We start from the raw sequence: 16,383 nt of genomic DNA, 5'->3' as shown, positions 1-16,383 counted from the left end.
AGTTTGGAGTTCCCGCAGAACTGTGTCCACTTGCACAGCAATTCTTGCCTGAGCATATTTTAGACAGAGGTTTCCTCTCTTTCTGTAATCCGTCTGCTTTCCATCTTTCAGAAAGTTACTCGACTTCTGGCCTTCTGATAATACTCTTTCTTCTTGGAATTTATTTTTTTTTTTTTCATTCACTTTTAGAGATCTAAAGGACAAGGGGAAGTTGGTATGTGTACTTGGTCTGCCATCTTGATTTAGTCTCTCTGGGCCACCATTACCTTGTTTTTATTTATTAGGATCCTGCAGCTCCTAGATCCACAGAGTGCTTTTTATTATTGACTCTCCTAAGGACATGTAGGTTCAGAGCTCTCTGGCATGCATGCCAAAGGGCATGCAGTCATGCTCTCCTCAGGCTGTAGACCAGTTGCTATTATCTCACTCTTTTCTTCTTCCTACTTTATAAATTATTTCTCTTGATAGGCTGGTGAATACAAATGAAGTCCCCAGAGCCTGGTCACCCCCAAGTTAAGAGACAGCATTTCAATTTTTGAATATGCAAGGTGGGAAACAGTAAACCATAGTAGTTAAAGACATGGGCTCGATTCCCGGTTCCCTTAGCAAGCTACTTAATCTCTGCAAGTCTTGGTTTCCTCATCTATAAAGTAGCCAAATGAATTAACCCAGTACCTTCAAGGTAGCTGTGAAGATTCTTTGTGACAAATGCTTATTAATACATTAATAAATGTTTGTTATTATTATTGAAACTTAGTCCCTGGACCACAAAGATACAACATACTGTTTTCTCATGAGTCTTAGCCTGGAAGTCTTCAGTCCTGAGCAGAGTCTGGTTAAAGAAAGTTATATCTGGGGACTTCCATCTGCACAACTGCTATGGATGTCACAGAGGTATAGGAGGTATAAATGTCACTGAGGTCTGAGCTTTTTTACCTGAGCAGCAAATGGAGTTAGGAGGCTATAGTGGTCATAGGATACATTCAGACAGAGCCATCTAATTGTGGTGACAGAGTGAGAAATTAGGTAATAAAAAGCAAACCATTCCTTAATTGTCCATCATAGATGATAACACATTGCTAAAAGCCTGGGTAGGCTGTTACTTGGACTTGTGGGTGTCAAGAAACAAGTATATACTATCTCCTCATCACTTACCTCTAAGTTGCTGGAGTTCCATGTCCAAACTCTCAATGTTACTCTCGTAGAACTCAAGATTCTCAGGGGTGTCTGCCCTTAGTGATTCCTCTTGCTTCTCCTCCAGCGGTAAGTTCAGCTCTTCTTGAGCCCTGCAGCACACATCCAAGTCCTGTTCCATCTCCTGAATCCTCACCAAGACTAAGGGACACTGGGAAGTCTGGTCCAAAGTTTTCTCCATGTTCTCAGGGCCCTCCTTTTCTAGGCTCTCCCAGCCAGGACGGTTACAGGTTAGGAGCTTGGGGGGTACTGCATTCGTTCTTTGCTGGGCCGAGGGAGGCAGGGGAGCGGGGCGAGAAGGTCGCATTGCCAAGGGTGGTTCCGGTCTCAGGCTCTGGTCCACTGGCAAATGGGGAGGAGTGGATGCTGGAGTACAGGGACGGGGTGGCGGTGGCCTTAGAGCCTTTCTCCTCTCAGGCAGCTCCTGCTGGATGATCAGCTTCGAGGAACCTCGGAAAATATCCTTTTCGGAGTTAAAGTCCATGATTGAAAAGTGGCGCAAAATTTTATCTGGTTCTGTGCCGGGCCCTGACAAGCTCTTCTCAAACTCTATCAGTTGTTGTGTCAACTTAGAATCCAGGTCCGTGTTGCCGTCTCCCTGTGAAAGTGCCACTGCTTCCACAGCAGGTGTCTCGTCTTGCAGACCAGGCTTCATCTCTGATTTCTCTGATGCAGAGCAAAAGCTGGAAGCATTTTCTTTGGGTGTGAGGTGCTTTTTCACACACCTCGCCATGCCCTGGAGCTGAGGGCTCAACTGGCTGGGTCTGACTGCCCTGGAGGCTAAACGGGAAAAGGTGCTATGAAGAGGTGTCACTGGCTTCTGAAGGGTTTTCGGCTGGGAGTATGTTCTTCTGGGAGGTAGGCTGGAGTAGTCTCTAGTCCTTGCTTCTAGAGGAAGAGGGTCAGAGTACTGGTGGGGGCGGGGGTTGCTTCCTCCTCCTGTAGAATAATACTGGTTTTTCTGCAATTCGGGATGAAAAGGTACTGGAGTTTGGGACGTAACACCATTTACCACCTCTGAAGGATCCTTTGTGGAAGAGTATTTGGTAAGAAGCTGTTCGTGCCCTGAACCTGTGCTTCTTGGGGGCCCTTCTGAGCTGCCCACGTCCCAGTGAGAGTTTTTGTCTTCTTCATACTCAGAAGTCAGATGCTCCAGTGGGGAAGTGGATGTTTCAGAAATAACTGAGTTGGACTTCTCTGCTTTATACTCATGAGATTCATGTCTTTTTCCTTCCACTTCTAAGAAGTCCTCTGAACAATCCAAAGATGTGTCAGGGATGTTGGTGAGGCTGCTTTCCTGTGGCAGATCCACGGTTTCCTCCACCCCTGTTTGAGGACATAACTTTACAAAGCGGTAAGGAAAGATGCCTGTCCTGCCCTTCAGTGATCCTTCTAGCCAGCCATCTTCCAGGGTCCCCAGGATTCGGATTTTATCGCCTACTTCGAAATCCAGCTCATTTGGCTCCAGGGCTTGGAATCTGTAGAGGGCAATCCCGTAGGTGCCTGGCTGCTCGCCTTCCTCTTCTGGCTGTCTCTCTTCTCCTGTGTTGGTATCTACTTCACCGTTAGTAATGCAGTCATCGCAATTTCCAGAACTTACTGACTCATCCACAGTCCTCAGGGGCCCCAAAAGCTCTACAAAACCTTCCGGAAAAATGCCTCTTCGACCCTCTAACTCCCCTTCAAACCAGCCTGGTTCAGGAACTCCAATAATGGTAATCACATCCCCTTCTCTGAAGTCCAGCTCCTCATCCAGCTGCGCAGAGAGCCCCATCAGTGCCCGGGCCTGTCCCATCGAATACTCGGGAATCTGGAGAAGGGCACTCTGTGAGTGCCACTGCCGACTCTGTGAGGAGAGGCAGAGCTCCCTAACACATGAGGATGGGAAGAAGCCCCGGGCACCCCAGCAGCTCCGGCCCTGCAGCCAGCCGGCAGTGGGAGTGCCATCGAGAACCACTAGGTCACCTGAAGAAAGAGAAGAGAAGCAAAGATAATGACCTCAGTTATCACCTCAGCAGGATACTGGTATAACTAATAGTGCAACTCATCATCTTAAATAGCTACCAAATTCAAGGGAATATAAACCTAGAGTTTTAAGTGCATGAACACTTTTTGACACTTAGGGTGGATCCCTAAGATCCTTTCAGAGGGTCTGTGAGGTCAAAACTATCATATTTTCTTCATACACTTCATATACTTCAGTCAAAACAATGTAACGTGGCAAACTGAATATAGATTCAAGAATCTAGATTTCTTCTATTAAACCAAGTATTAAAGACATCTGCAAAAAATGCAAACCAATGTTACTCTTCTCACTAAATTTTTTTTGTTTAGGAAACTAGTTATTTTTCATAAACTGTTATTTATGTTATTAATGCTAATATGAGTTTTTAAAAATAAATTGATAATTTAAAAAATTTCTCAGCTTTAACAGCTAATATGGTAAATATCAATAGACTCACACAAGCAAGTGCTCTTTAGGGTCTCAAAAACTTCTAAGAATGTAAAGGCATCCTAAGATCAAAAAGTTAGAGAAATGCTACTACCAGCAATAGTCTGTACCACTGGATTCATTTATAAATGATGAAGAATATAGTCATGGCCACTACAGTCCTTTGAATAGATGGATCTAATTTCTCACACTAAATTATATTCAATATCAAAAATCGAACAAAGAAAGAATCTTCAGGAATGGGTTGGAAGTGTAGGGTGTGGACAACAAACTGTTCATTTATTTTCTCCAGAGCCCTTCTTTTTTTTTTTTTAAACACCTTTATTGGAGTATAATTGCTTTACAATGGTGTGTTAGTTTCTGCTTTATAACAAAGTGAATTAGTTATACATATACATATATCCCCATATCTCTTCCCTCTTGCCTCTCCCTCCCTCCCACCCTCCCTATCCCACCCCTCTAGGTGGTCACAAAGCACCGAGCTGATCTCCCTGTGCTATGTGGCTGCTTCCCACTAGCTCAGTTTTACATTTGGTAGTGTATATATGTCCATGCCACTCTCTCACTTGGTTAGAGCCCTTCTTGAACTATCCTTATCCTGAAAATACATCATAATGAAATCTTAGAAGAATGTTCTAGTAATCAGCAGTTTGTTTTTGAAAATAACCAGTAGCTCCAATATTGTTGTTTCAGGCTATCTTCACAAAATATAAGCTAAACAGTTAGCATCTGCCTTATTATTGAAGAAGGTGAGGAAAGGATTTGTCCCAGTTAAAAAATTACCCTATAGTTTTGCAGCAAATTGTTTTGCAGCAAACTTTTAATTACCTGATTATGAACTATTCATTTTGTAGATCATCAGTTTTAACTTTTTTAACTAGCTCCACGCTTCTAACTTCCTTTTGTCCTCTAATTTTTTCTCTCAAAATATTTATTCCATTCGTCACTTACTCTTTGCTACCTTATCCAACTCCCATCATATCTCACTCTTTTAAACCTCGCCCCAGACACTGTCTCTTCCAGTCTACCAAATGATTCATGCCAAACTAAGATTACAAATGTACCCATTTTATCATATCCCTCCCCTGCTCAAACGTTTACCATGAGGCATGAAGGCTTCTTCCTACCGCCTAAGGCTTCTACTCTAATTATCCTATTCTTACTACGGGAAATATATTTAAAAAAATAAGTTTGCTGTGGACACTCTCCAAAGAGGTTTAGTTAACTAAGCTACCAAAAGGCTACTCTTATGTTTTCACCTCAGTGCAAACTGGTATTCACATCCAGTCACAACCTCCCCTTGCCCCATCCCCAGCTATCCAATATTATCTCACCTCTGAGACCCTATTCCACACAAGGGCACTTTTCATTGTCTCCTACAGAAGCCTCTCCTCTCCATCTGAAACCTTAGCATGCTTCCCTGAGAAACCTTAGAAGCCTACACACATCTTGGCCATCTGTAGCCTACTAAAGAAATTATCACTTATATCAACAATTTTGACACTTGTATTTTTATATACTACACAGCTTCTAATGTAAGATTTTGCATTTACTGGTAGGCACCCAATACATTTTCACTGATTTCATGCTGTTTTGCTTAGATGTCCCTGAAAATAGGTCTTGGTCCTGTATTTCTATTTTCCTTTAATTCCTGATTCAATATCCATTGGTCAGAGCTTGGGGTCCTGAGAATTACAAGTGACTTTTTCCCCCACTAGTTCTAAGGCCATTCCATCAGGACCACAGAGGGAATTCACTGGAGACAATGGCTACTGTTCAGACACAGTAGGTCTTTTGGTGATTAAGAATAAAAGCGTGGGTTTCCCTGGTGGCACAGTGGTTAAGAATCTGCCTGCCAGTGCAGGAGACGCGGGTTTGAGCCCTGGTCCAGGAAGATCCCACATGCCGCAGAGCAACTAAGTCCATGTGCCACAACTACTGAGCCTACGCTCTAAAGCCCACGTGACACAACTACTGAGCCCGCGTGACCCAACTACTGAAGCCCACGCGCCTAGAGCCCATGCTCTGCAAGAAGAGAAGCCACCGCAATGAGAAGCCCGCGTACCACAACAAAGAGTAGCCCCCACTCGCCAAAACTAGAGGAAGCCAGCGTGCAGCAACGAAGACCCAACGCAGCCAAAAAAAAAATAAAAAAAAAGAATAAAAGCGTGCCAAAACTCCCACTCTCCTGGCTTTGAAATGAACTGGCTTTCTTTCCTTCCTTCCTGCCCTCCTCCCTCCCTCCCTTCCTTCCTTTCGGCTGTATTGGGTCTTTGTTGCTGCATGCGGGCTTTCTCTAGTTGTGGCGAGCAGGGGCTACTCTTCATTGCGGTGTGTGGGCTTCTCATTGCGGTGGCTTCTCTCGTTGTGGAGCACGGGCTCTAGGCATGCAGGCTCGGTAGCTGTGGCTCGCGGGCTCCAGAGTGCAGGCTCAGCAGTTGTGGCGCACGGGCTTAGTTGCTCCACAGCATGTGGGATCTTCCCAGACCAGAGATCGAACCCTTGTCCCCTGCATTGGCAGGCGGGGTCTTAACCACTGTGCCACCAGGGAGGTCCCTGAACTGGCTTTTTGCTTGTTTGTTTGTTTTGTTTTGTTTTTGGTTTTTTTTTGCGGTACGTGGGCCTCTTACTGCTGTGGCCTCTCCCGTTGCGGAGCACAGGCTCCGGATGCGCAGGCTCAGCGGCCATGGCCCATTGGCCCAGCCACTCCGTGGCATGTGGGATCTTCCCGGACCGGGGCACGAACCCGCGTCCCCTGCATCGGCAGGTGGACTGCCAACCACTGCGCCACCAGGGAAGCCCTGAACTGGCTTTTTTAAACCTGCAGAATTAGAATATTTTCTTGTTTTACCAAATCTTCATGAAACCCTTATAATAGGGCTTGTTTTCCTATTTTCAGTTGTTTTTTTCAGACTGTTTTTTCCCTTTCCTTCTTTCTTTTTTTTTCTTTTGGCCATGCGGCACGACTTAGTTCCCTGACCAGGAATCAAACCCATGTCCCCTGCACTGGAAGCACAGAGTCTTAACCACTGGACTGCCAGGGAAGTCCGAAAACAATTTTGTTTGTTTTTATTTTGGCCATGCCATGCGGCTTGCAGGATCTCAGTTCCTCAACCAGGGATCGAACCCGATCCATGGCAATGAAAGGCTGGAATCCTAACCACTAGGCCACCAGGGGACTCCCTGGGTGACTGTTTTGATAAGCTTTGTTACCTGGCAGATTGTCATTCTGTTGATTATTTCTATATAATAAAGGTTTTGTTTGTTTGTTTTAAGTCACAATTTAGGCCCTGAAAAGCACTTTAGAGATAATTTTGGTGAACAGTTTTATTTTACAGCCCTGTTACTGAGTTTTTTGCATTCCTATGCCTTAGGAATAGAGGCTGCTTAGTGATCATTTCTAAACTTCAAAAACAACAATATGAGGAACTCCTGGAATAGAGTGAACAAAAAAATAGGAAGTGGGGTGACTCTTAGGGTCAGCCTGAGCCTTTTGCTTATGCACGATTAATCCCAGCCACCACACTGCTTGTTTCTTCTGGTTAGATTTTTTTATTCAAACAAGAAATGCATTAAGAATAAGATGATAAGAAAGAATGAACGTCCTAGAATCTGAATATAAGTAGTTTGACCCTGCAGGATAAAGTCCCTCACTGAAATCTACTGCCCAGGGACTCTGTACTCTATGCAGACCTACCACTCTTTACCTGGGTTTCCACACGAGCCATATCAGAACCTAAATCCTGATATCTCACACACATGGCACCACAGACTTATGACACAAGTGCTTTAACTGATAATTATCATTTATCTATTTATTTGTAAATAAGTTTATCAATTTTCATTGGTCTTTTCTGGGGGTTGAGAGGTGGCCTAGAAGCATGAGCTTATAGGCAAGGGATAAGCATTCTGTGTTGTGTCAGGCAATTAAATATTTCATCGCTCTCACTAATTTTTTTTCTCTCCTCTTTCTCTGTCTTTTCCTTGTTGTTTTGTTTTTGTCTTTTGTTTTTTCTCTCTTTTTTCCCCTCTTTATTTTCTAGGACAGCACCTACACTGATCTAAGAGACAAACTTGTTTCTGAATTTAAATATAACTCAAAATACAGGGAACAGACCAAAACAAATAGAAAGCTTCGGGAAAAGGAGAAAGGGTGACACCTGCTGGAAGAACTACTGGTGGTCTGGATTCGAAATAGAATCTCCCAGGGAAAATGTACATACACACAAAACTTCACATAATCATCAGAAAATAAGGTCCCCCGAAGCACATCCATGAACCCCAAGAATCCTAGGTTGAGAATAATAAAATAGCTAATCTTTATTGAGTGCTTACCCTCTGCCAGATGCGTTACATGTATAACCTCATTTAATCCTCACAACTACCCTGATGTTGGTATTATTATTTGTAGACAAGGAAACTGAGGCCAAAAGAACTTAAGTAATTAGTACAGAATCACAGTTATTGAGTTGTGAAGTTGGATTTAAATCTAGAGCCATCAGAATTCTTATCCCCTAAACTATACTGCCTGCCCTAAATACATATATATTTTTAATAATATAATTTTTCAGTTAAAATATATAATTTTTTCTCTTATAACTCTCGATATTTCTGAAAGGTAAGTAAATAACAACTAAAGGCAGCATGGTAAAACAAAACAGATCTCAAACATTATCCCACATGCTCTTAAAGGTTTCCAAATCCCTCCTGACATATATTAAATCACAGAAGAGGAGAAGCTTCACTGCTACACTGAAGGACCAAAGGAAAGGCAAAGAAACAACAGGGAACTGGATTAATAGTACTAGAGGACAGGGATAAAGGAATGTATATACTCATGAGCGGAGACACTGATCTAACGGAAAAAGCAGAAGGGCCATTTTCAGTCTAAGAAGTAGAAGGGCCATTCCAAGCAGTAGACTTAGATTCAAGTCATAAACTATATATAGTATAAAACAATACTTTCATTTTTTTTAGTGGTTTTGTTTCTAACTAGTAAAATATCTGTTATATATATATAGAAAACAAGAGGAATTAAAATCATTTCTGTGTCTCAAGCTAAACTTCCCAGAAAAAGACAAATTGTATAGATACACCTACTTTCCCCATCCTCAAAGGCTATTATTATGTTCAAATCGGAAGACATACAGAGCTAAAATATGTGAACAGCATAGAAGGAAAGAGAGCTGAATAGTCAATGTGTTTACTGGCAGCACAATATCACAGAAGATAAAACCACTAATAATTAGTACATCTCTTTCTATTCTCTCTTTTCCTATGTATGCCCCCTGCCCTGCATCCTCTTCTTTTGAGCTCTGCTTATGTTTTTCAGCTCCACAGCCTTAACTTGTTAAAAGATAGTCAAGATAAGATCTACAGACTCCAGGACCCAGCCTGACCTTGAGTCAGTCTTGGTAGAGGTGACTTGTGGCTGAAAGGTCCACACCAGGGTTTTCCTGAGAATCTCAGGTGGCTCTGGGATTCCTGAGGTGGATTTTAACTTCAAATCGAGTTCAGAACACATCAGTCCAGTCTTCCCAGGAGAGGCATTCAGCAGAAAATCTGTTTAGTACCTAAGACTTGACTATGCAAGATATATTATGAAGCAAAAAAACTAATTCCAGAAGCCACTTCCTCAAATTCCTCAAATGTTGTAGACATACTGTATATTCCCACATAGTACATTGTTATACACAGTATTTGCTCCAGGAACCAGGTGTAGGAAAAAACAATGCCAGGCCACCCACATCCTCTGCACAGCTCTGGTGGAAGCCACTGTGCCTTGGCTTCCACCAGACCCTCTGACTGGTCTGACATGGACTCAGCCCCCCTATGGGAGAGCTGTGAGTAGGGACAGATGAGGCTCCCTCCTATAACATCTTCATCTATTTCTGTCTGTCTTCCCAACGTGGATTAGCAAAAAAGCACACAGAACAGAGGTAGAGGCTTAGTGTAAAGTGAAGGCAAGAAACTCTGAAAGCTGATTTTGAGGATTAAGGTCAAAGCCCAATATTCCTTTCTTCTCACTGACTAAGGGTTAGGGACTTTGCTAGGTCTCTCTCCCCACCTCTGCACTCTCTCTCCCATATGTGTACACAGTTTAAGAAATTAAGCCTATCCCTTTAGTGCCATACTCAAAAGAGTAAGTAACAACAGTAATAACATACCTAATAAATTATACAATTTTGATGACTGTTGTGAGTCATCATAAAATTGCACTGATCATAAGCTTCAGTTTGTGGAACACTACTGGCTTCTGTGCTTATGCAGAAATGTATGGACTTAATCAAGTACATGTGCCGAAACTGTTTAGTCACTCTTTAGACGTTCATATGTCTATCAGAGTGTAAGAAGTGAGAAATACTTGGAATATCACTGAGACATGGCTATGACCATCCGTTTTAAACCACTTCCCTTTAAACTGGTTCTGATGAGAACTTTAATAACATTACCTAATAGTTGAATAGCAATGGGGCTGTTTTGCATCTCTCTCTTAATTTGCATACTGTAATTCCTGCTCTACTATTATGCATTAATAAATAGTATGTTGTTAGCAAAGTCATATCAATTTTTACGGGAAAAAAGATAACTGTAGTCTGAAGTGTAGCTACAACCTGGGGCAGTAGAAAGAGAATACCGGGCTTACAAATAATCAGGTGATGTAACTTCACATTCTGAGGCCAAAACTTCTCAACTGCAGGTAACATTCTTTGAATCTCATTCTCATTATTATTATCATTTTTTTTTTACGGTAAGTGGAGGAAGTCATTTTCATTATTTTTTAAATGCAGTTAATAATACCCACTTTGCTACCTGCCAGGTCTGTGCTGAGAATGAAATGAGAGTGTATTTGTGAGAGAAAATGCTGTGGGAATTATGAAATGCTACTCAAATATAAGGCATTATTATTGTCAGCACTATCTTGGTATTATTGAAGACTCTCTAGAGGTTAGTCACATAAAAATTCAAAAAAAAAGATCTAGTTGTCAAAATGGACTGACTCCACCAATCTTATTTTGAACAGTCTACTCTTGGATGATCAACTTACCTCGATGGAGGGAAAGGCTGTTCAATTCTAGGGATGTAAATTCACAGATACAGACAAACAGTCTCTCGCCCTCTTTTAGACTGGGAATGGTAACAACTTCCACAAAACTGCTGGGGAACTGTCCTGAAAATAAAAGCAAACATTTCCAATATTAAAATTCCTTTTTTCTGTCTGTGTACCAGGACAAAAACCTTTTTTGTGATCCCATTTATAAACCCTGAATTGAAAACTCACTGAGTACTCATCACTGGAGAATATAGTGTAGAAAACATGCAGTGCACAAAATTAGGTGCATGCAGAACACAGAGAGGGCAATTCAATTCAATGAGCATTTACTGGGTGTCACTCTGTCAAAGGCACACTGCAGAGGGGAAAATGAGTAAGACAGTCTTGGCCCTGAAAAATCTTAAAATTTGATTCAGACATAAAATCTAATTCAGACATAAACAATAATTCAGTTTGAAATCCAGTGTCACATCCTAGGTACACAAATTGCTATGGAAGTTCAGAGAAGGTAGGAAATGGGTCAGGAAGAAAATGAAAAATTTTATGAAAAAGACTACAGTTGAATCTGAAGATTGGCAGGGTTTTAACAAGTAATAATAGACAAACAGGGCCTGTCAGTTGGAACACATCGGAAAGTTTAGTTGATTCCACCTTCTAACTATCTCTTGCATATGTCCACTTATCTCCAGATTCACCACCTCGGTCCAAGCCATCAGCACCTCTCACCTGGATTACTGCAACCACTTCCCATCCCACCTCCCTGCCTTTGGCTTTGCCCTTTCCTATCATTCTTCAATCTGCAGCATCGAGCTTTCTAAAAGACAAATCTGATTGTGCTTAAAGCACGTTTACAGTATCCTGTTTCCACAACTCCTTTCCATGGCATGCGCTGTCCTCCATGATCTAGCTTCTGCTCATCTCCCCATGCCATCTCCCCCCGCTCCACCATTCACACTCCATATGCCAGAATGAACTTTCTCAGTCCTTCCATGTTCTTTCTCTCTCATTCCAGGGCCTCTGAATAATTCTCTCTGCCTATCCTCTTTGCCTTGCTAACTCCTACTCACCATTTTTATCTCAGCTGAGATGTCACTTCTACTGGGAAATAATCTATCATCTCCCAAATGTGGCTTAAGTAACAATAAGAGTCTGTTCTAAGGACTGTATGATATACTCCAGCCCAGACTTCCATAAATATATATAAGTTAAAGATTGGATTTAACATAGATGCATAGTGTGGGGGAAAAACTTCCAGCCTTCCCTTGGCAAATTCATAAAAGAAACTGGTGCTAACATTTTTCAAGAATAGAAAAAAGGAAACCAGGTGCATGGAAAGTGGGAGTTAAGTGCATCTAGGGTAGAGGGCAGATTTAATAAATTTAGGACACCCAGGAATCTAGGAGGGCAGCTGGTACCTAACCATGTCAACCTTTTAAAGGAACCAGTAAGGAGAGAGGCAGTGATAAGAGACATTCTCTCCTTGCTGGCAGAAACCACAGTAAACACACACAGAAAACACAAAAGGATCTGAAATATATTTATTGGGCTTCCCCTTAAACCTTTATTTTTTTTATTTTTTTATTTTTTTATTATTTTTTTTTGTGTGTGGTACACGGGCCTCTCACTGTTGTGGCCTCTCCCATTGCGGAGCACACGCTCCAGACACGCAGGCTCCAGACGCGCAGGCTCAGGGGCCATGGCTCACGGGCCCAGCCGCTCCGTGGCATGTGGGATCTTCCCGAACCGGGGCACGAACCCGTGTCCTCTGCATCGGCAGGCGGACTCTTAACCACTGCGCCACCAGGGAAGCCCAAACCTTTATTTTTAATATGGAAAGAAGGGAGGGTCTGTGGTCTATTTTGTACGTGAGGAATTATGAACCTCTTACCTGTCACATCCTCTTTCTTTCCTAGAAGCCAAAATTCATCCACCACTGCCAACACCTCAATAACATCTCCCACAAAGAGCGGCAGTTCTTCTGATACGCTAGGGCAGAAGTCAAAGATGGCTCGAACCACTGAGCCAGCCTCCATCTTTCATAACCTGGAAAGAAAGGTCAAAAGAAATGGGAAAGCATAAGTATTTAAGACACTGTAATATAGATTGGTATCTTGAGAATTATCATTAAGATATAAAGTATCTTATTAATAATAAATTATTACTAAGATATAAAGTATATATAAGACTACTTATAATGAAGTCAAAGCTAAGCAAATAAGAAGTTTGTACTTTCAAAATACTGTCTCATTTCTTTAAAAACAATAATTTCCTCATATGTTTTCATTTAATTCTCCAAGTCATTCTGGAATTGAAAAAAAAAAGTGACTTATAGCTATGTGGAATAGAAAACATGCCACTTGGAAATGCAGACTTTCCAATATGCTTGAAGAAGGCAACATGGGAATTAACATTTTTAAGGTACCAGGCAAGAGGGTGCTCTTAAAATATGGTATTTAAAAAGTAGGGATTTTAAATATGGCATTTCATCTATTCCCCATAACTATCTTTTTTGCTTATCTTTTTCCCTTTGTATTTCCACATGTATTTTATTTTATTTTTTCTTCAAGTTTTATTGCGATATAATTGGCATACAGCTCTGCATAAGTTTAAGGTACAAAGCATAATGATTTGACTTACATACAACATGAAGTGATGATCACAATAAGTGTAGTGAATGTCCATCACCCCATACAGATGCAAAATGAAAGAAAAAGAAAAAAATGTATTTTTCCTTATGAGGATGGCTCTTAGGATTTACTCTCTTAACAACTTTCATACATAACATATAGCTGTGTTAATTATATTGATCGTGCTGTACATGACATCTCTAGTACTTATTTACCTTATAACTGGGAGTTTATACCTTTTGACTGTCTTTGACCAATTCCCGCCCCTCCGCCCGCCCAGCCTCTGGTCCCCACAAATCTGATCTTTTTTTCCATGAGTTTGTTTGTTTATTTTTGAAGTATAGTTGACCTACAACACTGTCAGTTCCTGTTACACAACTTAGCGATTCAATATTTCTATGCATTTCAAAATGATCACCACGATAAGTCTAGTCATATGTCACCATACAAAGATACTAGTTATTAACTATATTCCCCACACTATACCATGACTCATTTATTTTACAACTGGAGGTTACTTCTTAAACTCTCTCACCTATTTCTTTCCTCCCCTCACCCCCCTCCCTTCTGGCAACCACCTGTTTGTTCTTCGTATCTATGACTTTTTTTGTTTTATGTTTGTTCATTTGTTTTTTAGATTCCACATATAAGTGAAATCATACAGTATTTGTCTTTCTCTGACTTATTCATTTAGCAGAACACCCTCTAGGTCCATCCATGTTATTGAAAATGACAAGATTCCATTCTTTTTTTATGAATAATATTCCATTGTCATGGAATATTCCATTCCATCTTCTTCATCCATTCATCTGTTAATGGGCACTAAGCTTGCTTCCATAGCTTTTGTAAATAATGCTGCAATGAACACAGGCGTACATATATCTTTCTGAATTAGCTTTCTTCAGATAAATACCCAGGAGTGGAATTGCTGGATCATACGGTAGTCCTATTTTTAATTTTTTGAGGAAACTCCATACTGTTTTCCATAGTGTTTGTACCCATTTACATTCCCACCAACACTGCATAAGGTTTGCCTTTTCTCCACATCCTCGCCCACACTTGTTATTTATTATCTTTAACAGCCAATCTGACAGGTGTGAGATGACATCTCATTGTAGTTTTTCTTTGCATTTCCTTCATGTGCCTGTTGGCCACCTGTATGCCTTCTCTGGAAAAATGTCTAGATCCTCTGCCTGTTTTTTAATTGGGTTGCTTGTTTTTTTGATGTTGAGTTGGATGTATCATTTGCAAATATCTTCTCCCATTCAGTACGTGGCGTTTTGCTGATAGTTAGTTTCCTTTGCTGTACAAAAGCTTTTTTTTAATATAAATTTATTTATTTTTGGCTGCCATGGGTCTTGTTACTGTGCGTGGGCTTTCTCTAGTTGCGGCGAGTGGAGGCTGCTCTTTGCTGCAGTGCACGGGCTTCTCATTGCGGTGGCTTCTCTTGTTGCAGAGCATGGGCTCTAGGCGTGCGGGCTTCAGTAGCTGTGGCACACAGGCTCAGTAGTTGTGACTCGTGGGCTCTAGAGCGCAGGCTCAGTCGTTGTGGCGCACAGGCTTAGTTGCTCCACGGCATGTAGGAGCCTCCTGGACCAGGGCTCGAACCCGTGTCCCCTGCATTGGCAGATGGACTCTCAACCACTGGGGGGAGTGACTGAGAGCTTTTTAATTTGGTGTAGTCCCTCCCCACAGCTATCTTAAAGATGAGGGTACTGAGGCTCAGCAAGTTAGAAAATTTGTTCAAGATCACAGAGCTTACAGCAGCAGGGCCAGGATTCAGACTGAGTGCATTCCGGCCTCTACCTACTGAGACCGTGCCTGTAAAAAAACCGATTTGACCTGAAGAACAGCAGCAGGACCATACCTCAGTGGCCCAGATTTAAAATGCACTGAAAAAGACAAATCCATAAGAAGAATAAGAAAGGGCTATGTAGATGGCGCCTCCAGACAAGCTTTAGTACACTATACCAGATCAAGAATGTGTTTTCGGTTCAAGGACGCCTACGGCCCAAACTTGCATACTATCTTATGGTGTCTGTGCTGTAATAAGACAATGCGTCTGTTACTTTGTGTCAAGGGAGCCTAAGGACATGTTAAGCAATAGAAAGGGAGGCAATAAATAGAGGGCATATGCCATCAGCCATGATTACCTTCAGCCATGATTACCTTACACTTCTCCAAGGTCTTTTGCAAGGAGCGGCAGAAGATCTCCAGAGTGTCCAGGCCCCAAGCCTATTTTTCTTTATTTGCCTCAAGTATCATTTGGTGTTGGCAGAGATGAGGATTCTAACTTTCATCTCACATATAACAATAAACAACATCAAAAAGCACTAAGTGCCTAATTACAAAAAAGGATAGTTATAGCTCTAAGTTTACAGTCTACAAATGATGTGGACAAACACTTAGGCACATAAGAAACTGTTCAGTCCGTTAATGTGAAGGGCCTATAAGATTTTAATGGCACATGCAACACACATATTACATATTTAATTTGAACTGTTGAGTAAAAAGAGCTTATCTTTGAGTTACTGAAACTTTTTTTCCTATAATATGACTTGGGTACACAATGGAGAAGAGAAGTAGCTAGTACCATTCCCCACATCCTCTCCCACCACATATTTTCTTTAAGTATTAAAAAAATATAGAATTAAAATCACACACTGAGGAGGCAGCATAATGTGAATGCAAAGTACGAGGCTCCTTGAGTCAGAGAAATCAAGGTTCAAATCCCAGCTCCCCTAGTTATTAGCTTTTTCACCTTGGATATATTACTTAAACTCTTTGGGCTTCAGCTTCCTTTTTCAGAAAAATGGAGATAATCATACTTTCATAATAATCATCAAGAGGATGATCATAATGATAAAAATAATTATACTAATGCCTAACATTTATTGAGCACTTACTATGTGCCATGCATTGTACTATGAATTCCCTCATTGAGTTCTCACAACAACCTTATTGTATATAATTGATTCCCATTTTGCTAGTGAGGATACGAGGTCAGAGAGCTTATATAACCTGTCCAGGTCACAAAGTCAGTCAGACATGGAATA

The 16,383-nt window shown here is 41.4% G+C and overlaps 1 protein-coding gene across 7 annotated transcripts in view; it reads right to left on the bottom strand.

The window, feature by feature from the left end:
• The window catches only part of DNMBP (dynamin binding protein), a 110,842-nt gene that overhangs the window by 63,916 nt on the left and 30,543 nt on the right, over nt 1-16,383 (bottom strand). For 6 of the 7 annotated variants that reach the window (XR_012326688.1, XR_012326689.1, XM_019939805.3 and 3 more), the window contains exons 2-4: nt 12,589-12,743; nt 10,695-10,817; nt 1,156-3,159 (exon numbers count right to left, since the gene is read on the bottom strand). Coding sequence is in view for 5 of the 7 variants with exons in the window: in XM_019939805.3 (XP_019795364.2) it covers nt 1,156-3,159; nt 10,695-10,817; nt 12,589-12,733 (2,272 nt within the window). In the remaining 2 variants the exon portion in view is untranslated. Of the gene's footprint in view, nt 1-1,155; nt 3,160-10,694; nt 10,818-12,588; nt 12,744-13,337; nt 13,542-16,383 lie in introns of those variants that run through there. The other variant, XM_019939800.3, reaches the window with a different exon arrangement.

The sequence above is a fragment of the Tursiops truncatus genome, chromosome 16, assembly GCF_011762595.2.
Source record: "Tursiops truncatus isolate mTurTru1 chromosome 16, mTurTru1.mat.Y, whole genome shotgun sequence".
Taxonomy (NCBI): Eukaryota; Metazoa; Chordata; class Mammalia; order Artiodactyla; family Delphinidae; genus Tursiops; species Tursiops truncatus.
This window is presented reverse-complemented; position numbering and strand designations above follow the sequence as displayed.